Source organism: Chiroxiphia lanceolata, chromosome 2, assembly GCF_009829145.1.
Source record: "Chiroxiphia lanceolata isolate bChiLan1 chromosome 2, bChiLan1.pri, whole genome shotgun sequence".
Classification (NCBI taxonomy): Eukaryota; Metazoa; Chordata; class Aves; order Passeriformes; family Pipridae; genus Chiroxiphia; species Chiroxiphia lanceolata.
The window spans coordinates 34,221,532-34,248,536 of record NC_045638.1 but is presented as its reverse complement, the minus strand read 5'-3'; the positions used below and the strand labels follow the sequence as shown (position 1 = coordinate 34,248,536).

The 27,005-nt window shown below is 40.8% G+C and overlaps 1 protein-coding gene across 1 annotated transcript; it reads right to left on the bottom strand.

Annotated features, from left to right (window-relative positions):
- Positions 1–635: 635 nt before the first annotated feature.
- On the bottom strand, positions 636–16,806 carry RP2 (RP2 activator of ARL3 GTPase). The gene is made up of 5 exons (XM_032680661.1): positions 16,587–16,806; positions 6,779–7,444; positions 5,158–5,272; positions 3,924–4,009; positions 636–3,220 (listed from the first exon to the last, which is right to left on the bottom strand). The coding sequence occupies exons 1-5, from the start codon at positions 16,713–16,715 to the stop codon at positions 3,137–3,139; spliced, it is 1,080 nt and encodes a 359-aa protein (XP_032536552.1). The 5' UTR covers positions 16,716–16,806; the 3' UTR covers positions 636–3,136.
- Positions 16,807–27,005: the final 10,199 nt, after the last annotated feature.

Here is a 27,005-nt window from a genome sequence, read left to right as displayed (position 1 = left end):
CATGAGAGTTGCCCTAGACCATGTCTACTTGGAAGATTCTCATTTCTGACCAGTTTAAAGCTGAGTTTGGAAATTTATTAAATGTTTACCTGTTTTCAGATGTTACATGGGATATACAAAGGAATTGCTTTCTAAATGAACAACTATACTAATATAACCACCACAATCTGTTTTTGCTATGACCACATCACTAGCATTTATCTAGTACCCAAAGAGGTAAGAACATTTAAAATGCATAAAACTTTTACAAATTTAAAAAAAGCCAAAAAACAAAACAAAAAGAAACCACCACATGTACACAGAGATCAGGGAGAAGTCCTTTAACAGCCTCCATCCAGGAATATCTGTACTTGTATCTGTACAGCTTGATATATGAATACCTTCTATATTTTCTTAGGAAAACTGAAGTGTGCAGTTAATCATGTCCTCAGTGACTAAGGAAAAATCCTTGCTGTCAAAAAATCACCTTTTTTGGAGGATGGCTGACTACAGAGTTAATGTTTATTTTCAATAAGCTGTAAGTATCTGATAATTAAAGTCCCCGTTGAAACATGGAAATCAGTTTTTATACTTAATATAATTACATTATGTTTTACAATATACTATAATTTTAAAAAATCTTCCAGAATCCAGAGTTTAGATATTTCCCATGTTTATTATGAATCACATTCACAGTGCAATACAAATTACATAAAAAGCTATACAAATGACAAGTACAAAGACTACATGAAATGTACAAAGACTACATGAAACACGTACCATTCTGTAATGCATATAATACCTGACTCTGAGGATAAAAGTGTTCTTGACACCTGTTAGCAAAAAATGGAAGTCAAAAGATAAATAATTGGATTGAGAAACTCCTTCATTATTTAGGGTTTTTTTATTAACAATTCTTTATGTTTGTAAGCAGACTATCAATATTAAAAAAAAAGCAACACTGTGCTCTTTCCTAGCATATAGACAAGTTTTTCCACTGTTTCAAGCCTAGATTAATTTTCAATTAATCATCCTGTCCTTCAGTAAAAATAGTCACAAAAATCCATTTAGCACTTTGTTTCCAGAGCAATGATGATATAAAAAGTAAACTATAAACATAATCATGTGTCAAGGTATAACTTTGGAAATATTATACGTAAAAGTTTAGAAACTAGAACAGTCCAATATCTGCACTGCTTAGACAAGTATACAATGACAGCTCTTTAGTACATTAAAAAATTTTAATGCACTGTCCATACCAAAATAATACATTTACTGTATGTGTCTAGATTAATTCGTGCAAATGTTGATTGATGAGTTGTGCTAGTACTTTAGAGATCAATCTAAAATTTCTAGCTCTTTTCGCAGCCTCTCCTCAGACATACAATAAAAATAAATTAATCCTGGCTGGCTAAGTGTAAGTAAGTGGCAAGTTCTACTACCAGCTGGATTCTGGTAGTGGCTTGATTTTATTTAATTTTGTCAAATAAAAACATTTCAGAGAAGTAGCATTTTTCTTACCTTGGTTTGGTTTAGTTTATTCAGGAGATATTCTTCCTTATTTAATCAATGCATAACTGTAACAAGAAGTCCTAAGGACATATTTTCTAGTTCAATAGCAAGCATTTGCCTAGTAGCAACAAAATGATAGTTCAGAACCTCTCTTTGGCATTACAGAATTATGAATTCCAGAAGAACAGATTCTTTTATGTGCCAATTCCAAAAAATTAGCCGTGTTTTTAGCCACCCACTATGGAGCTCCAGAGCTGTGAAAATGATGAGTCAAGACTCATTTTCAGTTAAGATGTGCAAGATCTTCCCTTTTGACAGATGACCATAATGAGGAAATTGTTTAGCACCTCAACACAGTCCAAATCCATTCACTGAATTGTAAAAGCTATGCAAACTGGCAAGCCACTATTTTGATTATGAAATTTGGTTTTGTGTGTCTGCATGCACACTCTGTTCAAGTATTACAGAGGGCTTGTAAACCAGGACATAAGCTTTAAGTTCATGTAGAAAAATCCATAAGGATGTAATACGCAAAAATAAATCAATCATGTATTTAATATCCATATAGATTTGCATTCTCATATGCACTGTTTAGCAATAAGCATTCTTACTGATCACTATTCAAATGCATCTCAAAAAATGCTAGTAGCACTTCTTCGGTCTGTTTTTAGAATTAATACAAAATAAACCCTACAGCAGTGTGTAGCACTTTACAGCCAATTTTTAGTACTGCTGAATATAAAAGCCTTCTCCTGGGGTATAGCAAAGAAAAGGGGTTTTTAAATGCCATCAGAGCTCTTCTCTGACTACTGATTACTGGGTGTCCCTTCTAGCAAGCAACAATGGTGCCAGAGACTTATTGCTCTGAGTCCAAGGGAACCTCATGTATATCTCATATGTGACTTGGGAATGCCAGAGGCAGCTGTATTGCCAGAAAACCTGAGTAGACCTTAGAATATCTTCAGCAGAGCACTCATGCTCAGAGTTCACCTCAAAGCAGAAAAGCCGGGCAAGTGCTCACTTACCAGAATGCTTTTGTGACAAGGCTCGGCATAAATGCTGCTGCAAACAACTTTATTAAAAAAATATACTGAAGCACAGTAAGCCAAAGTCAAAAACCATTTTTGAAAGTGTGCTATAAGGACAATTCATTTCAGACTAAGCTTTCAGAAAAAGTCAATGGCTACAGCTTCCTTCCTGGACCCCCAGTGAAGACAAATTTGCATGTGGGAAAGTTTTGAGCGTCAAGTTTCATACAAATACACTTTCTAAACAATGTGTCTGAGTTAAAGGTAACAATTACTACTGCATCAAACTTGGATCAGCATTGCACTTTTAAATACTTGTAACCATTAGATGTTGTCAAGAAACATTCAAGTGTCCATAGATGTTTAGAAATCACTGTAAAAAAGTTATAGAAAAGCTCAATTGTTTTTGGAGTTGAAACAAAAGTTTCAAACACAATGCACATGGAGAGCTATGCCATTTACTCCAGTTCAGGTAATATGGTATTAAAACCACCAGTAGCTTTATAAAAAGGATATACGAGAAATACAAAACCAAATGACAAAACTACTTCAATATTCAAGCCAAGTGACATCCAAGTGCCAAGACAAACCATACGTGGACACCTTCATGCTAAACTTCACATTCCCATCTGCATGTCAGCAAAGTTGTAGAAATTGTCTACATCTTGAGATGCTGATGCCTTGCTTTCCGATACAAAAACCTGTTTTGTTAAACAAGAAAATGGTTATGCATCACTAAAAGCAGTCGTTGCTCATTTGGAATCAGTAATGCTAATTTTTAGTTTTGCATTTCATGACGGGCACAACTCTGTTGGTTTCCACTGTATGACAGAACAGTCCTAGAATTCTCTCAGCCATGAGGTTTGTTACCATCACCCCTTCCCAGCAGACATGCTAGCTGCATTAACCCTTGCCTTCTACTGATTAGAAGTTTAAGGCTTGATTATTCAGGGGTCACAGCTTCAGCTAGTGTACATTTAGATGTATTTTTATTGGTAAAGTCAATTCTGTCCAGGAGGGGGGCGGTAAAATAAATACATGAAATCTCCAAGTAAGTCTTTGAAAGGAACCAAAAGACAGCAAGGAGCTGTATGGACACATTGTCTACAAGACATTCTAGTGTTCTCTGAACAGCTGCCTGAAAGCAAAGCATTTGTCACTTCAAGTGGAAATTGTCTATTCTTCAGTGGATATGGGGATTTAAAACTTGCTTTCCTAGGAGTGACAAGATTTTCTTGCCACCAACAAATAACAAAAAACCAAAACAACAACCAAAGGGTATTCAGATTTTACTACTCATGAACCTAAAAAAGATTTTTTAGTATGTCAACACCACATCTTGACCATGAAGTAGCTCAGACATTCTGTAATATTTTCTGTCAATAAAGCAATACATCAGCTTACCTTGGTCCCACTAAAAACTTCATTTATAGTGCTTCGACATCCTTCCACAGCACCATCTCCATTGAACTCCAAAGCAACCACTGGACCTAGAAAATAGTTTCATCTAAAATCAATACTACTTTTAAGCCTGGGATCAAAACAGCAGATTTCTCAATCCGTAGGGAATTGAGAAGCTCGCAAGAAGCATTTTATAATTTTTGCTCAAGCAGCCCCATAATGCTGGATAAAGAATTGAAAACACTTAAACACGTTAAAAAAAAAAGCACAGTGTTATCTGAGAAAAAAGTATCAGCTATTCTATGCTCATTTTTTGCAGAGATTTTGGCAGGATTCCAATTTTACTTCTTGAAAGACAGCAATAGCACAAAAACACTAAGGAGAGCTGGGCATCGTGGAAGTGAGTCAGACTATACTGCTCAAATAGTGAGCCATTTCACAGACATCTGGAGTAGGACTGAGTCATTCAGGCATTATTGCCTCAGTCCCAAGATAGCAAATTGCCTGATTTTTAGACTTCTTCTCACCCACTCTTTGCACATCCCCTTTCTCTGGTTTCATTCTGAACATGGTATTTCTTCCCACATGGCTGCAAAATAGACCATAAACTAGACTTTCATCTTTTGTCCTGTTCTTGCAATGAATATCACAGACCCCTTGTCTCACTATGAAAAAACCTGCAAGCTGTTGCCAAGTTTGGGAGTGAATATTGATCTTTAACATATAACAGATAACAAGATGTCAGTACTTCTGCAAGAAGAGACAAAACCCAATTGCAGTTAAATCAATAGAAAGGCTTTTGAAATACTCTGACAGTACACCAGTTATAAACAGGAATTTAATGCTTGTCTGCTCTATGCACATCTATACTGGTTCACTTAAATATTTATACAGAAACTCTGAACATCTTGGTAGTCGAGCAGGAGTGATGATAAGTTAAAAACAGTCTAAGAGCAGGAGCTTCTTTTGACCGCTCCAGGCAGACCTGCATTGCCAGTGCTCCCGAGCTATGTGGTGGGACCACTAGAGGGGGAGCAGAGCCACAAAATACACGTTTCTGATGCCTTCAGGAGTTTTTGCCAGTTTAGGGCCTCACTGAGGCTTCCAGAACTCATCTCAACAGGTTTTACAGTATGCCTTTGAAACACAAATTTCTCCTTCACTTCTCTTTCTTCTCCAGAACTCTCTGGTGACAGATTCCTATATCAAGAAGAGAAAGAAAACAACACAAACTCACCTTTTTCAAGCAGTGGAATGAATTCTGATGCATGCTGCTGGAAAACTCTGTGCGCATCCTCTGCCTTCATTAAGACCTCTTTAGTTTGTACCAGTTGAAAGCCTTTACCAGTCATCTGTTACCAGAGAAAGAATTCATGTTAAAAATGCTTCTAAGGCAGAGAGTTCAGCTTGATTATCCAGATTACACTGGAATATACCCAGTTTTCCCATACACATTAAACCACAGAGCAAAGGGACCCTTTCTGCTCTTTTCAAAGACCATTTTCTTTTTCTGCATTTCTGTTTATTTTCATTCCATTCATCCAGATTTTCTCCTCTGCCCTAGTGCACCTAAAGGAATTAATGTGAATGGTTTTGTTTTATATTATGGCTAAGGGTTGTGTGTTTTTCCCCACAATTCCTCAGAAGCTGAAACTAATGGGAGTTAAAAGCATTCAGCATCTGGAATCAAGCAGTTAGTTCTCATTAGTCTGCAATAGTTCAGTCAAGCATTAGCTCAACCTCTCATCTATCCACTGTTGAAGTTTTCCATCTTGGAAAAATAGTTACAAATTTTTGAAAACACATGCACACATCACCCCCCCCCACATACCTCTCACTAACTAGTCTTTTATCATCTTCTTAACTTTAATACCTATAGAACTACTAACAGGGGAGAACACATCTATTATCCTCTTTACTGTAGCTATTCCTTCTCCAGAAAAAAAACACCACCATAAGTATCATTATCTCTCTTCATTCAAGAAGCTGTTAGTAACTCAGTTCCACAAAAGTCCAACTGGGCAAAGAGGAGGCAAGGAAACACCCTGCAGCTAAAAACCCAAGGGAAAGAGCTCCACCAGTTGTTTAGTGGATCATACAACACTGTGATCAGCAGCTTTTGCAGATACCTCTCTCAGATGCTGTAGCCCATGGTTACTTGGCTACATGGCTACCCTGACACTTCAGAGTGCTAAAAGCAGCCAGCCACACTCAAATTTTAGCCCCAGGAAAGTACAAACTCAGCCGAGCTTAGAAGCTGCTGCCTCACACAGAAAGGAAAAAATAAAAAAAAGACCACATCAGCTATTTAAGTGATCGAAGACAGCTGACTAGCCATGACAAACACTCACGGCCTCTTTCAGAAAAAAAATAATTACAACATTAGATGTCACAGGAGATACATTTTAACACGTTATTTTTTCAGAGTCTCTCTTAGCACAGAAAAACTTCTAGGACAGACTTTTGTTAGCTGTGACTTTGTAAGGCAGTAAGCTAACAAGTTAATCAGCTACATCCCTTTCACAAGCACTGTCAATCACTTACTGATTTGACCAAGTTCATCAAATCAACTATACATTTTCTTCAGAACATTGCTTTGCTGTGCCATGATGGAAAAATACACTGGAACTATTAGAGGATAGAGGTGCCACTCACAGGATGTCAGCTGTAAAGCAACTGACTGATCAAATGAGATTCAGTCTCTTATCTTGCTTTAAGGTTTTAAACAGTGCAGTTGATCAGTATGGTCAGTAAACAAACAGAGTCTGTGTGTTTCCCCTTCAGGGAGCATTAAAGGATGTCCAGAGGAAAGTTTAATGAAGAATTCAAAAAGCTGAATGAAGACAAAGGTTGCTTACCTCATCAATTAACTTCCTGGCGTTTGCAGTTGTGTAGTCACCAGCAAAAAACACAGCCAAACATGATTCATCACTGTTTTTCTGTCTCCGCCCTCGAGTTATTGGTACTATGCTCTTTGTAGCATCAGTAGAAATTCTGACGGCTTTCAGCTCCTCAGAGCTGGGCAGAGGAACATAATCTTGGACTACAGTGGTTTCAGGCAAAAGGCCCCAATTGTTTTCTCCTGACACAGGGGTAAAGTCATGGATGTTGCTCCATGTGTTATTGAAGATACTCAGACCAGCATCTTTAAACTGTAAAGCAAGCTCAGGATAATAGTACTGGAAACATCCAAATTTCATACCTGTGGAGGACTCAATAATGGGCTGGGTGGCACAGCACAAGAATACCTCCAGCTTTCTGCAGTCCCGAGTGCGAAACTGTTGGCAGGCAACTATGCATTTACAATCTTTGCAGTCACGGAAGAACACGCTGCCTTTTATTGGTCCTAAAAAGATTTGGCAATTTACACAGTCATCAACAGTGATTGTAGCAGAATGGTCAAATATGTAGATACTACAGTTCTCACAGTCCTGAATGACAAATTGTTGCCCTGCTACTTTTCCAGGCAGTCGACCCACAGTTTCATTTTTAAGTCCGGAAAAAGTGTAATCTTTGGGGTCAATCTGAGGGAGGAAGAAAAAAAAAGAAATAAAGTTAAAATCTTCACATACAGAGAATATGATAATGCTAAATGACAACTGACTTGCATTAATTGAAGTACCACTGCATTGTGCAGGACAAATTCCAGAAGACTCTTCAAAGAGTGATGAAAGATCAGAAGCAGCTCTTTTAGCTAAACTACTGGAATACACTGTACTGAGGAACAACAAAGAATTGAAACCATACTTCTGAGATTCGCCAGGAAAAAAAACAAAACAAAACAAAGCAACTAAATCATTTTGTCCTTTCTTTATCAAAGGGGGGCGAGCTAGCTTTTTCTATGGACTCTGAACTGTTTCAAGAAGGATGATGGTTCTGGGTTTTAGAGTAGTAACTGTAATAAATAAACTGTCCAACATACAGATTCATAAAGCTGGGGATACACAGTATTTCCTTTTTGAGTAGCTTTCTTGATCATATTTAACAACACCTCAACATGTTGTAAGGAAACATGGAAACATTGTTGCTGTCAAGCAGTATCTCCTCTATGTTTGCAAACTACAGAGAGTTCGCTTATCTAAAGCACAGCATTTTCCTGTGCTAACAATGAAAAGATTTTTGTGCTAACAAATACTACGAGATTGTTTTAGCTATGTCCAAGAAGCAAAAATTGGCAGTGGTGGTGCAGGGGGCATGTTTACAGACCACTCCTCCTCCACACTCCAGCATCCGCTGCGCTAGAGAGGAACACTTGAGAGAGGCTGTGGCTGTCCCTGGGACACTCTGTTGGGGAGTAGTGACTCAAGAGCCACACAGCACTGAGGATTCTATGTGATACAGGTGGAAAGCATGAATAATACAGCCCATGTTATAACACTGAAGGAATCTGAGCTGGCTCACTTCTAGTTACACATTAAGCCTCCAGACAATTACAATTCCTGGAGCAAATTCTAATTTGCCCTCTTGTGAAAGCTTATTAAAATAGCACTTGGAAGTATACAAGTACCTGAACGAGCCTGACACAAGACCACAAACACGCTATTTGAATATCAGCCTGATGGCCCTAAAGTTTGCTGCACCATAATCAGTTATCATGCATTACAACAATTTCTGTGAAAGAAACTCCTCCTCCCCAGCATGTCAAACATTCAGACGATACTTAGAGACCAGCAAAAAGCATAAACCAGGATGGGCTAGTGCCAGACATTCACTAAACCAGCTCAGCCTACGTAGCTTTTGGCCAGAGCAGCTAAAGGAAGCTAGAAGTGTCTACCACCTGATAAAATGTACTTCCTTGTACACAACACATCTGACATCCAGACAGGAAAGGAGGTTTTCAGCTGATCAATCTTCCAAATAAAATGGAAGTTGAGACAATGAAGATAGCTTCCTAGAATTCTCTCCTCACTAGTACACATCTAGGAAAGTTAGTTGGAAGTGTTACAAATAAAATTGGGAGACACAACATGGAGATTCAGTCATACAGTATGCTTAGGATTCAAACTCTCCAAGGTCTTTAGCCTCACGTAATGCTACATATTTGATCCACATACAAGATATTTACATTCATATTCTTTCATACCTGAGAATACAGGTATCAAAATTGGTTTTGGATACCTTCTTCCCAGGCAACTCCTAGAACATTTATGTATGTTTGTGTATGTCTGTATGCTGGAGATTTTTTTAAATTACCCTTGGAGACAGGCTTACTGCCTTCAAAACAAGGCACAGAGGAACAGTTCCTTCTCTTCAGAAGGAGAAGTTCAGTGTTTCCAGAACTTACAGCTTTTTTGAAATTTGGAACCTAAGCATGTCCTTCTAAATTGTTCTGCTCCACAAAGCCTCTGAAGCAGCATCAGCTCATCCTATACAGCCATCTAGGAATAGATACATTTCCAGAAGAATTTGTAACAGAAAGATAGAACTCGGTTTTTGCTAGGAAGGCTTTCTGCCTAAATGGTAACTTGTTCTCAAAGGCAGTTTCAATGCTTCCCCCACCCTGCATAGCAAGACAAGTTCCCAACCTTGCTCTCTGGTATGTGAGAAGAGAGAGATAGCCCTAACAGAGATACAACGAGGCCTTTGGAACGTGGGGGAGAAAGAGAGAGAATAAAAAGGCCCCTGAGGGGGAGGGAACTTGACTTTTGCCCCTGGGGCCCGATACATGCAGCATCACAAAAAAAGTGGTCCTTGCATCTGAAATAAACATTTTTTTAATCCTTCCACTGCCTTGGTACTCTTGGGAAGAATACTTAGATAAGTTTACCTTCCAGTGGCCTTTGCAGATATATGTGAAACTTCACCTTCACTTTGCATTTTTATTTAGGTCTAGGTGAAAAACACTGGTTAGTCAACAAACTCACAGCTTACACAGTTTCAAATGAGTGTTTTTGAGAAAGAAAGTTAAAGATAAAAATTCAGTTTATTATCAGATTCAGGAGCTTCATTTTATTACCCTGACATGAATTAAGAGTTCTGCCCTGACACAACTTGAATGATAGGTGAAACCTGATGAAATAGATTTAACGCTCTCCCCCCTCCCTGGGTTATTGCCCCTGAGATGAGGGGGTAACCCAATAGACTGTAGCAGATATGAATATATCACTTCCCCTGGGTAAAAGAAATATGCCAGAGAAAGAGGCATGAAGGCAGAACTATGATTCTGAGGATGCATCTAACAGTTGTTAACATGTTCATAGAATTATAAAATTGTTTAGATTGGAAAAGACCTCTAAGTCCATCAAACCCAACCATTAGCCTAACACTGCTGAGTCCATCAATCAACAAATCCACATCTACACATCTTTTAAATACCTCCAGGGATGGCGACTCTACCACTTCCCCAGGATGTCTGTTCCAGAGCTTGACAATTCTTTCCATGAAGAAATTTTTCCCAATCTAAACCACCCCTGGAGCAACTTAAGACCTTTTCCTCTTGTCCTATCACTTGCTACTTGGAAGAAGAGACTGACTCCCACCTGGCTACAACCTCCTTTCAGGTAGTTGTAGAGAGCGATAAGGTCCCCCCTGAGCCTCCTTTTCTCCAGCCTGAACAACATCAGCTCCTTTGGCTGTTCCTCATCAGAGCTGTGCTCCAGATCCTTTACCAGCTCCGTTGTCCTTGTCTGGACACGCTCCAGCACCTCAGTGTCTTTCTTGAAGTGAGGGGCCCAGAACTGGACACAGGATTCGAGATGTGGCCTCACCAGTGCCAAGTACAGCTCATGGCCTAGTTCAGCTGGCCAAACCATTGTTGATACAAGCCAGGATGCCACTGGTCTTCTTAGTTCATGCTCATCATCTCTAAAGTCTTCAGGTATCATCAACAGGTTAACATTAAATCACTGCAACCACCTTCTTTATCCTGATGGTCAACCCTATATGCTTCTTAAGCTTTATCTTAGCAACATAACAAAAAAAAAAACCAAAAACAAAAAACCCCAAACAAAAACCACAAACAAACAAAAACCACCACCATAAAAAGGTAATATCTGCACTCTCATGTAACCATAACCAGGGCTATGTTCATTTCTCTACCCATTCATCTGGTGCACCATTGGCTATAAAATCTTAAGCAGTTGGCAGGTCAGCAAAAATGAACTATTTGATAACTCATCTATTTGTCCTTTGTATTTGGATAAAGTTTCAAAAAACTCTGTCCAAATTCACCCATCTCACCCAGACAGATGCTTTACTCTCCAGCCCTTAACAGATTTTTAAATGCCTTTTTTTCCCCCCCAGGCTGGTATAAGTTCAAAGGATGACAGGATTCACAGAGGCATCTTTTAATGCTTTCAGATGAATTTAAAGAGTTTTTGGAGTAGGTAAGAATCATACATTAATAAACATGCACACAGCTCAGGAGTTGAAACCTTCTAACAGAAGTGATTATGCACAGGTTCAGAAATTACTCCACAGAATAACCACATATGATGATGAAAGAGCCCCGCTTACACAAATATTCTTCCCTCTCAAAACAGGTACAGAAGTCTCATTTTTGGTTATCAGCAATAACAATGGTGAGAAGTCTGTTACAAAGGACTAGAGGAAAAATTGTAAGGAGCAAGGATTTTAAGAATAAAGAAAGAAGTGACAGCAAACAAGAGTTTGTCATGGTTGCTTTGAAATCTAGGACACCCTGTTGCAACAAGTGCAAGGCATATTAGGCAGCTTTCCTTCCTGCAAACACTTGCCTTGCAAGAAGGTCAGAGACTAGACATGAAAGCTGCACATGACATATATCTCTTCAGCAACCATCATCCAGTTTACTGGCATCAAAACTAGGCAGCTGCCATTGGGAAGAAGACTTGGGAGTACTAGACCTTCAGAGTTTTTAGTGGTAACTGTGCCTGGAATCACCAAGGATTCCAACATCTTGAACTTTTTCTGGTATGAGTTCCTGTTTTAACAAGGCTTTTTCACAGGGTCCATCAGGAAAGGAGTTTCAGTGAAGAATGATACACCTCCACAAATACGAGAAGGTACTGCTGTTCTTAACAGTTTACAGTTTTCCCCTAGTTACCTGTGTCTAGGTTGATGAACAAAAAATAGTTTGTAAAGTATTTCTAAACCACTTACACTAAGGTCTTTCCTTTAAAATATAGTTCTCAAAAAATTGTTTCCTATCTCTCTAAGTTACAAAAGATGGCAGTTCAGTTATGAACTTATATACAGATGATAACATACAAGAGTTGGCTGCTGACCCAGTGACATTAAAAGCTGCAGCTATAGGGCAGGCACACAAACTTAAGAAGCTTTAAGTGTTATTTTTGTCAGCAGGGGAATTAACAGAAAGGAAATAAGAAAGAAAAGTGCATTCCCAGGCCTAGACACTTCTGCAAATTCATACTTGCATGGGTTTGGTGCCCTGAAGTAATGAGTTGCAACATCCTCTGGAGACTGCTTGTTGAAGTTACCCTCCAGCAGATTTCGAGATTCGTGCATAACGAGACAAGGTGGAAAGAGTAGTGCAGGTTCCAGTCACTAGCATACAGTTTCTCATCTTGGAGCATCTCCTGTACACCTTGACTTTAAATTTGGCCAATCCACATTTCATTCTATTCTTGGTAATCTTCCTGCTCTTCCAGACTACCCATAATAGCATAAAATGGTCATACTTTTCTGAGCAGCAAACCATTGCCAAATACTACAGACAGGACAAGAGGAGGAAGAAAGGAAGCTATTACATGCCTATACCTGACTTCACTGAAAATATTGTTAATATGAACCTGTTGACTGTTTCTCAGTTGATTGACTACGTTTTGAGAAATACTGTGGTAGTTCTTCTGGTGCACCAGGAACTGGATTTAAGGACAGAATATTTCACCACTTAGTTAGAGAAAAAAAAGTTATTTTATTCATATTCAAAATAAAATACAAAGTGACTACCTAAACAATATCAGACAGTTCAACATGCCCAAATCAGCTCAGACCACTCTTGAAGGATCCTCACATGTAAGATAACTAAGAAAAAACTATCTGTGATTTATGTAGAAGGTTAAATCTCTGAGTTTTTTAAACCATTTGAATATGGTCATCACAGCACGATACAACGATTGCTGCATGTTTCCTATCAACTAAAGCAGTTAAGTTACAACTCAGATGACATAAAACAAAACTTTACTTGTTCCTTCTAAAAGGAAAAATCACCTGGGAAGGAAAGTCCCTCTAAGCTCTAAATGCCATTATGGTAATAATTATTCTAATCCTACTTCTTTGAACGTGAGACAACTGCAAAAAAGATGACGCAGCTATTTGCGTTTCTTCTTGTGCGGAGAAGGTCACAGCACGTGAGCGTATCTGCCATCACAAGACACAAAATCCGAGTTCCTGTCTGTACATACCCATACTCCGTTACTGCTGAAGTTATTGCTCTGGTCACACATGTAAACAATGTTAGTCATACAGAAGGCAGTAAGGTAGGAAAGGAAAAGGGAGACCAGGAGCAGAAACAGAGTGTTACCTTTCAGGTGAAAACCTAGCTGAAGAAGGCTGAGACGAGCTGAGCATCACCAAGTTCCTCTCCCACATTTGGTCAGAAGGGGACTCTCATGATGGCCCGAAGACATCAACAAGACCTAACAAGTCCTCAGGATTTGATGCAGTAATAACAAACTGGAATCAACCATGCTCTACTTATTCTCATGGACTAAGAATCCTAGAGCAGCAAGAAAATGAATACTCATCCTTTTCCCTTCTGTTTTCAAGATAAACTGATCCTTTGGTTCTTCTACTGCACCATAAGTAATCTTCACACAGTTCTCCAAACTGGGCTTAGCAAGCATTACAGAGTTTCTAGCAGATTTACAATGCAGTCTAAATTTGATTAATTTTTGCATACCTTAAAACTTCTGTCCTCACTTAATAAATTCATGCAGAAATCTGAAAAGGTCCCTCAAATTCATATGCTTTCCTTAATTTCAGTTCAACTATCAGCATTTTATAATGTTTTCTATTTAGAGTTTTCTACCACATGGTCCATTTTTGGGGCTATTACACAAGAGTTATATGGGCCCTAGGATATCATCATGTTACTCTTTGCCTAGGTCTACACTAGCAGACAGTATCAATAGTAATTATATTTTGCCATCAGAACATAATTAAAATAGACTCAGCTAGCGATGGTGTTGAGAAGTGGAAGAAATAGAAGCAGAAGAAATAGTTTCATTGGAGGAACCCTTCCGTTTCAGAGCTTCTTCCAGCACAGCTGTTACTAGCAGTCACCTCTCTCCACATCCCTAATCAGACAAACATGCACATAAGTGTGTCTACATTTTTCTGCCTACAGTGAGAATGTCAGCATGGCATTAGTTTACAGGAAGACAGCTGGAGTGTCTGAGCAGCAAGATGTACCCACCTGTAAGAAGATACAGAGGAAAGTTTACAAGAACTACAGACAATTACCAAACCTGCTTGCAAAACTGTACTATATAACCAGAACTGCATCACTGGGTAAGAAAGCCTAAAATCAGAAACACATCCCCAACCCAAATGGTGGAAATTAACATCAAAAGACCACTTAGCACATCTGTTTTCAGAGTTGAGGTTTTTGGGGTTCAGAATACAATTCAATGGACTCGATGAACAGAAAGGAATCTTCATGCCACAAGTTTTCCAACTGACTTCAATTTAACTTTGTGTACAAACACACATTGTAAAATAAGTAAGTATATGTGATGCATCAGAAATGAGAAAACAACAGACAACAGGATAAGGTATCGGAGACAACACTTAAAGCTACTGTATTAATGCTCACTTAGTCTCACTTAGTACAAACTGGAATCAACAAGTTTAGTGTACCAAATGCTCAGTATTCCTTTACCTAAGATGAGGTGACTCTAATGCTTTCCTAGTTTAATGTATTAAGCATATACTAAAAAAGCCCAGTGAAAGATAAGGCTGCAAACAGCAAGAGAAATGGTCTTAAACATTAAATAGCCATTCTTAAGCTGTACAGTACAAAATTAAGTGCCTAATTTGATGGCTTACACAGTTCATTAGCACAGCCCAAACTCACCGATTCTTCTGGTTTCTAAGAGTCTTTTATAGAAAAGGAAGAAGTTTTACACACAAAACATGACACACTTTTTTTTACTCCAGAGAGATAGATTGTTGATGCTGTAATAGCCTCGTCTATTAGCTTGAGCCTACTTCCAGCACATTAAAAACAGTCACCTCCTTAGCAACAAGGCTGGCTATTCTCTGAATAAAGTCTTTCTATATCCTGATTTTCCTCCTTTTAGTTTTTAAAGTTAGTGCCATATAAGTAGACTGGGTAAAAAGTCTCATACCTGTTGAGCTTTAGCTGATGAGTTTGCTCTAAAACTAAAAAATATTATTCCAAGTGCTGATTCAGTAATTTACTTTTAGACAGACTAAAATTTGTTCTGCCACTCTAAATTATGGTTTCAGTACAGCCCTCTCCCTCTGAGAATAGTCTCCATATAAGTGACAGGCTGCCATCCTCCCCTTCTCTCTCTACATTGTAAATATTCATATCCAGTCAAAGCAACAAGACCAACACAGATCACTCATCTTTATCCTCAAGGAACTGATTCCTTCGGGCCACACACATGCTCTCTAGCTCATCTCCATCTGAGCTTGTCTTAACCTACTTGGAAGACTTAAGAGACACCCTAGAGCACCTGGCCAAGTTTAAAAAACAAGCAAGCTAAACATTCAAATAAGTTCACACATTTTCTTTTTCATACCTGTAAAATATGACCTAAAGGTTTGGGGATTTTGTTTGTTAAAACCACATTAATTAAGTTTAGGGCCTGCCCCAGTTTCTCCTTCCTCCATCCGAAAGCAGCTGGAGAGGAGAGGAGGAGAGGCCTAGCAAGGTTATGATGTCATGATATATTTAGGAAGCGAAAGTTGAAATGAGGCTAGAAAGAAACACATTCAATCCAGCATCTAAACACTTTCCTGCTTGAGACTTTACGATTGCCTTCAGCAGCTCAGGAAGCAGCACTGGGAAGGATTTGTCTTCATCTGTCATTTTAGGGACTGATAAACTAGTTCTACTTCCTCTAGCTTTAAAATAAATAAAAAAAAACCACCACCAAAGGAGCGCAAACAGACAAACAGGAAGAATCAATACTGACAGTCAGGACACAACGCACGAGTTTTATGCCTCCACTGAAATGCCAGGTGTGGGGACTCCAGCTCGCTCAGGAACAAGCAGCTCCCCTGCCAGCTGCCAACAATCCCGGTTTGCTCGTGTGACGCACACACCCAGGGGACTATACAGAAATCCCGACGGCAGGCAGACACCCTCTCGCTACCCGTGGGGACTGTCACAGCCGAGCTTTCCGCCCACACGGCGCTGTCCCACCGGGAGGCAGCGGCAGCCGCACCGGGACACAGCGGCACCGGGGACCGATGCACCGGCGGCAGCCGCGGGATCCACCGCCCGCTTGCACAGTCTGAGACTGCCTGGTAAAATCCTTAGGCTAAATACTTTGTTGTTTCAATAACCGCGCTGAACTGCGCGGACCGAGCTGTGACAGCGGGACCGGAGAAGACCCCCGCTGCACCCGTGGCGAGCGGGGCCCTGCCCCGGCCACAGCCCCGCAAACCCCAGGTGGCAGGGGAGGGCGCCGAGACAGCCCGTATCCCCAGCCCTGTCCTGGCCACGGCCGGGCGGCATCGGCCGGGGGGTACCTTGGCTCGCTGGTCCCAGCTGTACTGAGGCGCCTTCTCCTCGCCGGCCGCCGCGTCCTGGCCGGCTCCCGCTTGCTGCTGCTGGTCGCCCTGGGCCGGCTTCCTGCGGCGGGAAAAGAAACACCCCATGGCGCTGGCGCTGCCGCCGCCCGGAGGGGAGAGGCTGGGAGACGGGGAGCGTCCAGGAGATGGGGAGCGCCCGCCAGCGCCGCGCCGCCCCGCCCCGCCGGCTTCCGGTTTTCCCCCGTCTCCCGTAGCGACCGCGACATTTCCCCCCGCCTTCCCCTTCTCTGTCCCCGCCCCGTCCCGCTCCAGCCATCACCGCTGGCCTGGGGAGACGCCTGGACAGCGGTGCCTGACAGCGGGAGAGGCGCCGCCGGAGGCAGTACACCCCTGGGCATGAGGGGACCGGGGGAAGCGGGAAAACGTGGTTTTTCAGTGACTGCCATCGCTCCCTCGCCCCGGCGAGGGTTCCCCCGCGCCAGTCCCGCAGGAGCGAGTCCGTGAACCCTCCGCCCTAACGGGGTGGAACCCCTGTCCCGCCCGGAACCGTGCACGGGTTCATCTGTGGAAGTCGGAGGCAAAACGTCCATTCCGGCGTTTTAAATTCAGCCGGACTGACCCTTCGTCACGGCGCGTTCTGTGGGTGCAGGGCCTGGGCCCCTCGGCACGCGTGACACCGCCGTGCTCGCCCTGCTGAGAGGGCTGCCCCGGAAAACCCGGCTTTCCCGGCTTCCTGCAAGTGTTCAAGAGCAACAGTGGCAGCATGAAAACCGCCAGCGTCCTGCAGCTTCCTGCATCCCTTTGCAAATAGTCGGGCTTCCTATGTGGGTTGGGGTTTGTGAGACTGTTGCTTGATTTGGTTCGGTTCGTTTTTTTCCCCAGAGGTAAAAAACACAAATTTTTTTTGTCAGACTGTCCAACCATTCAAAAACATTTTCCCCAAGATTTTACAGATTTGATTCTTGCAGTTGAGAGGAAAGACTTCAAAATTGTCTCTGATGCTTTGTTACCAAGTGGGGGGTTGACATTGGCCAGCTGTCAGCTGCCTTCCAAGATATTCACTCACCCTTGCTCCTCAACGAGGCAGGGAGAGAACGACCGGAAAAGCTCATCGGTCAAAATAAAGACAGGGAGATCATTTGCCGTTTACTGTCACACACAAAATTGACTTGTGAAATTAACTTTTTTTTTTTGCCAATTAAAAATAGAGTTGAATGGTGAGAGACAAATACTAAATGAAAACAAAACCTTTCCACCACCCTACCACTTTCACCCCTCCATTTGCAACTCCTCTACCTGTGCACCACCACGCCCCAAGCAGTGCAGAGGAATTGGAGAATGAGGGCTGCAGCCAGTCCTTAACAGTTCCTCTTTGCTCCTCCTTCTCCACACTTGGCTCTAGTGTGGGTTCTTCCATGGGCTACAGTCCTCAAGAACTACTCTGGCATGAGCTCTTCATGGGCTGCAGTTCCTTCAGAAAATATCTATCTGCTCCATTTTGGGGTCCTCTAAGGGCTGCAGTGTGGATATCCACTCCACTGTAGTCCTTTCCATTCGAAATCCTTGCTCCAGCACCTGCAGCACCTCCATCCCCTCCTTCTTCTCCGACCTTGCTGTTCCCACTGCTATTCCTCACATTTTCCCCCCTCACTCCTCTCTCTCTCACTTCTATGTAGTGGGTTTGCCCTTCCATAATATGTTTTCCCAGAGGTGCTGGGGGCTCAGCCATGCCCCACAATGGGTCTGTTTGAGCTGTCTGGAAGTGGCTGTGTCTAGCATGGGGCAGCCCCGTTTCCTCAAAGAGACCACCCCTGCAGCCCACCATTGCCAGCACTTGGCCAGCTACACCCAATACATACCCACTAACAAAACTTTAGAGCCATTTTATGTTAAACAAAGGATGGCATTCCTGCTGTAGGAGCAGAAGAAGAGAGAAGCCAGAGAAAAGTAGCAGAGAAATGCTACTTTTGCATTTAGTTGAGCAGGCTGAAAGGCTTGCCCAGCTCAGGGCCCTGGGGACAGCAGAAAGGAGGAAGTGAGACTAATTGCTCAGAAATGGTTGCTAAGGAAGAGAGGTGACCAACACCCTTTTTGGTGTCAGCTATACTGTGAAAGTGTATGCCTGGGCAGATGTGAAGGCTGCTGAGCTTTTGGAGCTGCAATTCAAGTTAACAGCTCAGCAAGCACTACCCACATCACCACCAAGTATAGTTTTACATTTCAGTTACAAAGTGGATTTATGTTATGCACCATTTATCTGGTTTTCTTGGGCACTGGCTGGCTGGATCCTGCTCTTTCATTGAATCTTCTGTGCACCAACTCTTTCCACGGTGTGTCCAGGTAGGACAGTTTGAGATAGTTTGCAAATGCAGACTCTAATACACCCTCACCTCTTCTAGCTCACTCTCTGGAAGTCTAACAGTCCTCCTAGATCCCTATGTATTTCATACAGATTAGCAAAGTTCTGCAGTCTTTTCACAACCAGGCTCCCCTTTCTGTGTATCCCTTAAAAAAAAAGTTGATAGAAGGAATAAAAAATAACATTTGATACATTTTTGTTAAAAGCTAAAATATGATTTAATTAATCTTCACAAAACCTAAAACTACATTACCAGAATATTGTTACCTCACATTAACTGATGGATTACCTGCTGTAACACAGAACTTTTTATAGTCTGTGTGTGTAAAGAGACTTTTTTCCCTGCTGAGATGCTTCCAGCTCTACAATAGAAATACCTCAACATTGATGCCAGTAATGCTTCACAAAAGTATTTAAATGCAAGACAAAAAAGGTACTTTTACATTTCTAATGAGAAGATGCAAGGCAAATACAAGTTTCTGAGTTAGGATTTTCCCATGTTGCTATGACCAATATACTTGTCTTGCAAAATTATCCGTCCCATAGACATACAGGATTTTTAGATCACTACAGCTGATTAGGAGAGGCCATAGGTTTTATCTCTCTGACACAACAGAACCTCTCAAGTTCCAGGGTGTTTCCTGGCATCAAAGTCCCAGAATAATTATTCCTGAGCAAATTAATATGACTTGTGATTTATGAGAACATGACTTCTTAAGAAATTACTAATGCCTAGTTCAGTTCTTCACTCTTTATTCATATGCCAGTCAGATCCAACCCTCTTGGCTTCTGAGATGTGGTACAATCATAGCCTGAAGTACGAGATTGCAATAATATCATAGTCACTACCAAACATGACTATACTTATCTTAATTTCAGCAAACTGCTGTAATTAGTGATTTCCCTTGTGGGGATGTTGTGAAATATATTTAATTACAGTCTAATACAGAGTTTTGTGATGTCCAGACAGTGGTTTCTAGGTAACTGAAAAGCAAACCATTTTCATTGTAAGGATTATATTCTAAAGGTTTTGGTGAGAGAGACTTGCCACATCCATACCTTCTGGGAACATGCAGCTCGCAAGGAGCCTTTAAGATGTTTGCTGTCCTTCTCAAGAAGGCAATGATTCTGTTTCAGCAAGAAAGGAGTCCTGCTGGGGCAGATGGACAAAGCACATGCATGGGCTGTGTCTCTGTGTGGGCTGGTTATCCCCACATTGCTTGGTAGCGCTTGCATGCCCACAGGTAAGATCCTAACTCCCTTTCCTCCTCTTGTTTGACACTCTTGTGCATCACCCAAAAAGCACAGGGAGGGAGCTGTTCTCAGTAAACATCAGGACCTGGAAACCTGCTCAGGTCTTGAGCAGGTATGGTAAGGAAGCGAGAGCTCACTGCGTGTGCATCTGCACTTCTCCTAACACGGGTTAGAATCAGTTTGTCTCAGTGATGTTGGAAGGTTGACAAAATGCACAAAGCCAAACTTCCACAATTTTCTTCTTAATGAGATTCGTTGTATTCTGTGTCTGTGTCTCTTAAAGCTCTTGAAATCATATCTTTGTGACAAAATCTGAAGCATGTCTTGTTTAAAGCAGGTTTTTAATCCTGTTCATTGTAGAGAAGACTTTGAAAATATCATCTCTAAGACATGAAAATGAAAACAAAAGAACTAAAATGTTCTTACTTTCTAAAAGCTCATTTCATGTTTTCTATCAACAAAGATTATAAATCCTGTACTCAAGATCCTAGCAACTTACCTAGAATTGGTATAAAGCCTTGAAAAGGATCCCTAGTTAAAATTAGATTCCCCTATACTCGTACAAAATGTGAATTACAGATGAGACAAACCCTTCCACAGTATTCAATTCCTTACATAGTATTAACAGAAAGGAAGAGAAGGATACTTTACTGCTAGGTTCATTCTCTGAGGCCATATTCTGATACAACAGAACTAGTACAGAGAGCATCCCTTGCTTCCAACTGATTATTTCAGTCCCCAACCACCTATGCAGTGGGAAGCCCAAATGTTTGTACAGACATGGTAAACTGTGTTGGGAAACCAATGAATGTGTAAAACAACCATTTCATTCAGACATCTGTGCATTGCAGTCTCATAGAGACACTTCTATTTTTCCTTTTTTTTTCAGAAGCGGATGACGAATATACAGGATAGTATTTTCACACAGCAGTCATTCATACATACTGTGCGACCACACTGGCTTTTTTTGGTCTCTCTAGCAGATTCCTTACTGCTGGAGGCTCTTGCCAGACTGAACACCAACAGAAGCTAGTCTGGAACTTGTGACCAGGTGGAACAAATAATATGGCTAATTTTGTGTACTAGAATCTATTTTCCATTGCTAGTGGTGATTTTGGACTAATGTCCTCATAGTTTTCAAGCAATATATGGCTTTTCAGCATCTCCTTGCATATAGAAATTAGCCCTGGTCACGCATAATTATACTGAATCAAAGTGCTACTGCTCAACAAGGGAATGCTTTTTTTGTAGCTGTCCCCAGCATAGAGTCTGTGATACACAGCTTTAATGCTGGTGTTCTTTGAATGGGAATAATGGACAGATGTGCCCATGTCCCAGGTTTCTCTGAACTATATGCTATGACAAGGAAAAGCATGAACAGTCAAACTAAGTAGTTCATGCTTGCTAACTTATTTGTTCAGAAATTACCTTCCACATATTCCCAACATAAATTACCTTCCTTATAAGGAATTATATCATGTCTACAGATCTTTTTCTGTTGCTGCTGTTTGGGTGTGCTGGTTTCAACTGGGATAGAGTTAATTTTCTTCACAGTGGCTGGTATGAGGCTGTGTTTTGGATTTGTGCTGAACACAGGGTTGGTAATGTAGACATGTTTTTGTTATTGCTGAGCAGTGCTAACACAAGGCCAAGGCCTTTTATGCTTTTTGTGCTGCCACGACGGTGAGGGGTGTATGGAAGGTTGGGAGGAGTCACAGCCAGGACAGGTGACCCAAACTGACCAAAGGGATATTCAAATGATATGAAATCATGCTCAGTATATAATGCTGTGGGGAAGAAGGAACAGAGGGGACATTTGGAGGGATGCCATTTGTCTTCCCAAGTCACTGTTACATATGATGGGGCCCTGCTTTCCTAGAGATGGCTGAATACCTGCCTGCCCACATGAAGTGGTGAATCAATTCTTTATTTTGCTTTGCTTTTGTGTGTGGCTTTTTCTTTCCCTATTAAACTGTCTTTATCTCAACCCACAAGTTTCTGGCTTTTACCCTTCCAAATCTCTCTGATCCTGCTGGTGGGGGAGTGAGCAAGTGGCTGTGTGTGTCTTGGTTGCTGGCTGGGGTGAAACCACGACGGGGACAAAGGTGAGCAGAGTTCTGTGCAGTACATGAGACACAGACAGACAGTGCAGTATTTAAAATCATTCTTAAAAGGCACACATAGAACCACAAGTCATTTTAGAAGTTTTTTTTACTGAAGATCTGAATAATCAATATTTTTAAAAGGCACACATTAAATATTTTGGTCAAAGGAATGAAAGAACATGTCCTAATATTGGCATAATGGACAACATAATCCATGATACAAGCCCCACATTAATTCTGAACTTTGCCGTAAGCCATCTCTGTGACAGAAATTCTGCAGCTGGGAAGGTCACAATCTGCTTAAGGGTTGCTAATGTAGTGAGGGCACTTACTCAAAGAGGGCACAATTAAGTTTTCAGCTGTAAAGCATATTCTTATTCAGCAATTACAGGTTCATAGATCTTACATAAGAGTCTATATCCTAGATCCTGTTTTGTGATATGAAGAGCTGCCGTAACCAGGGTGTTGCCTGACATTCAGTTTGCTGGAAAACCTTGCGTTCCACCCAAGCCTCTAGCTGAAGCAAACAGACTCTTCAGTTTAATGTTAAATGAAAATAAAATGTAACGACAATAAAGTTTCTGAAGTATATCTTTTTAGTTCATGTTTAATAGGGCAAAAATTCAGATAACAGGCTACAGTGCTGATTCAGCAAGGCATGTAGGCATATGCTAAAGCCTACCACATTTCAGTGGGATTTGACCAAGTGCAAAGAGATAGTCACACAGATAAAATTAAGATGAGTTTTAACAGCTGGCTGCATCATAACCCAGCAGCCCTTGCATTCTTCCCTAAGCTTAGAGAATGTTTTTTGTTCTGAAGAGATACTCTAGGTCCCTGTGTATCCTAGTTAAAATTGACAGGATCATCTGCCAGCATCTGCCTCCAGTTACATCTCTTTATCCTTTATCCAGGCCTCTAGCACCTAACATTGCAGTGCTCAGTGGAGCACTGTTTTAAAGGTAGGGTCTGTGAAAGTTTCCCTCTGTCACAATCCTAATGTGAAAAAGGAAAGTCAAGAAAGCTCTGAGTAAATGTGGTCTGCTCTGATGACTTAACACATCTTCATTTTTAGAGCCTTCTTGTCTGTAGGAGAATAGAGGCTCTATTTGTTGGGGCTTTTTACTCGCTTAGTGTTTGACATAATACCAATCCTCTTTCACTGTTGGTTTCAGCTGCTGCTCTGACACAGAGGAACGATTGCTGAGACCTGTGGTAAAGACTGTCCTCCTAATTCTGGTGCAGAAGACCATCACAAATGGATAATTGGAGGTGGCAACATGTTAATTTGCTATCGCACAATTTATCGTAATTTGTCTATCTGAAGTTTTATTTTACATTGTTGCACAGTTTATTGATGCTTTTTGCAATTTTAAGCTCTTAACATTAATTTTGTGGGATGGCTTTATCTATGGTGCCAACCTGCCATGCGTATTGTCCTTGTGGGTGTAACAGTGGCTGCCTGATGCTCCCGATGAGACTGGCAAAAAGTGACAAAAGTGGGATCTTCAACAAAAATGTCGAAGACATCGCTGATCCAGACCTTGTTGGAATCCTGGCAAAATACACTCAAGGGCTGCAGCAGTGCTGTACTCTGCCTACGTTAACTTTAGGGAATTGCATAGGAATCTGTAACCCTCAACAATCCACACACAGGTCAAGATTTTTATCAAACTTCATCAGCACAATAACAAGACAGCAAATCAGATCTAAAATAACATTTAAATATTCAGTGTTAACTGTAAAAAAGTCCTGTTGTTAAAGTAAACAAACACAGGATTCAATTTGTTTTGCCTTTTCTTCCCTTTCTGTCTTACAACATATCGTGCAATAAACATTCTAGACACTGTTTTTGAGAATACTGCTACCTCACTGTAAGACTCTGAGGAATAAATTAGTTAAATTGTTGATAACACGTAATAGCAAGGAATACTGCAGAGACAGTAGATGGAAAGAAAATACTGGAGTAATTATTATTTGGAAGAGTTTAAAGCTTGCTTGCATGTTAAGAAGATTCACACTAAGATTGGTTTTGAGATAATGTAATTTGTACCAAAGGAGCAAAAATATTCTGTATAAAAATCAACAAATAACATACTCAGGCACAGAACAACTGGGGTGGAATGAAAGATATGTTCTCTTGCAAAATAGACACATTCACATGTGTAAGGACCTTCCTCTCAACTCATACAGATTCTGATATTGTAAGGTGAAATCCCAAAGGAATCCTGTGATCATAAACAGAGGTAAGTACACCCTACATAACCTACATGTAATTAGGCAAAGTGATCCCGCAATAAAGGTCAAAAGAAGGGAGGCACAGCCATGTCAGGATAATCTGGTGCAGAGCTGACCAATGAGCAATGTGAAAATACCTTTGATTCAAGAGAAATTAAGTCTTTTCTCATTCAACTCCCTGCTGTTTTGATGATTTTCAATCCTTCTCTTTCCAGGAACTCAGAGGTTATTCAAACTGCAGTAACGTCTCTAAAATTTTTTCATCAAGAGAGGTATCAAGACAAGGTCAAATAAAAAAAAGAACCGAAGTCCAATAATGATAACTGACTTTGCAACTCACACTTTATTTTGCTTCAGACCTATTCAGCAGGATCTATGTCCCAAGAAAAACAGTCTAATAATTGTCTCTGGTTTTAATCCTATAAGGAAAAACCTCTCTTTCCTGTACTTCTGCTAGTGGCTGAACATCTTCAGTACTGGCAAATTATCAAACAGTGCCTTCTTTTTCTTTTTGAGTTCACAGTATATGCTGGGATCCAGTGCTAGCAAACAGACTAGATTCCTGGGTAGATTTCCTTAGTCTTAGTGTGGTAGATCCCCTAGTTAGATATGGAATTCTGAGTTTGTCACCCAAAGCAATCTTTTTGTAGACAGTGGAAAAAAACTTTGGGATGTCAATTCAACTCAGATAAGCACTTTTGGATGATAGCTAACCTGAACTACCTCAGCTTTCAATTTTTCTTTCTTAGTAAAGTCAACAAAGGGTGAGGAACACAAACTTAGACACCAAAACTTTAGACAAGACTGTTTTAGGTAAATCACACTTTTCGTGTGCAACTGTTTATCATGTATTATTTTCAGCATTGCTACACATAAATGAAACCACGGTCCATGCCAGAAAGGGCTTACTTCTGGAAACCAGCTAAACCCAATCATCTCACACACACAATAAAAGGTCAATAACATAAGTACACAAATCTTATGTTATTTTTCAAGAAATATCTAGCAGAGGAAAGTAAGCAGTAACCCCCTTTCCATTCCTTTTTTCCTCGTTTTTGTTTTTTGGGGGGGGGTTTGTGTGTGTGTGTTAAGTGATATTGATGACAGCAAATGTATTAAGATTCTCCTGCTGCTTGTCCATACCATGTGACAAAAACACTCCAGCAAAAACATGTTGAAATGCCCTTGGAAGTGGCCAGTGAGGCTCTTACAAGGTGTGAAGGTCTGGCTTTCCTGGAGATGACTCAACACCTGCCTGTCCGTGGAAAGCAGTGAATTGATTTGTTTTGCTTGAATGCATGGCTTTTGCTTTTCTTATTAAACTGTCTTTATCTCAAACCATGAATTTTTTCACTTTCACCCTTTGGATTCTCTTCCCCATCCCACCATGGGGGAAGTGAGCAAGTAGCTGGGTCAGGCTGAGCTGCTGGCTGGGTTTAAACCATGACAGCAGGAAAGATTAATGATGATGTGCTATTAGTTGACAATGAAAGCACTGCTGCAAAACATTTGGTCTGCTGAGTATTTGGAATTTCTGCAAAATTAAAAATTTTCTCAGTCTTATCCTGGAAAATGGGACAAAAGTTGGGCTCACATAAAGCTGTCAGTAAGGTGGGGTACAGCAGCATTAGAACTAGCACGTATGTGATAGCTCCTCTGTGACACTGGCTTTTCCTCAGGCTCAGGAAACTGTGACTGACTTTGACAGTGCCTTGGGCTTAATACCACTAGAGGTCATGCGATGTACTTATTATCTAAGCTGCTTTTGAAAAATGCTCTAATACCCACATCTAGTAGATGTGTTTGTACTGACTGTATTTGCAGACACTGCTTTGGCCTCTAGATGTCCCAGCTTTGCATGCGTGTAATAACCACGCCACAATAAATCACCCTATCTATTCTACTGCCCAAACCTGGAATTTATCCTGACTAGCACACAACAGGGGAAGGATGAGGAATTGGGAATATGCAAATAATATTAACATGAAAAACCTTCTTTATAGAGTAACGTACTCTATTCACTAAAATAAGGAATAAAAAGAAAAGACAGTGCAGTATAACATCAAATCGTTTCCTAAAATACCGTAAGTTGTGACTGTCCTTACAATACCAGTTGTGTCTGACCTGACTGCTGTGATGCTGATTCCACTAACATGTCTGTCTTGAACCTTTTCTATCTTGGAGTTACAGTTTGAGATTATATTGATTGCATCTCGACGCAGCTGACAACTACTCTCTGTCTTTGTATTTCAAGCCTTTTGTATCTTTCTCCTCGTTGTCTTTGGCCAGCAGCGTAGCAGTCAACCAAACAACAAACACCCTACCTTTATCAAGCACATGAAAGCTCCATGTCGAATAGGCATAATTTAGGAAGCTGTCAGACTTCACATTCTGTCACAGCTTGGCCCAGCCCTACTATCATAATTTTTCCAGTAGATGAAGATCTGTTGTGAGAGGGTT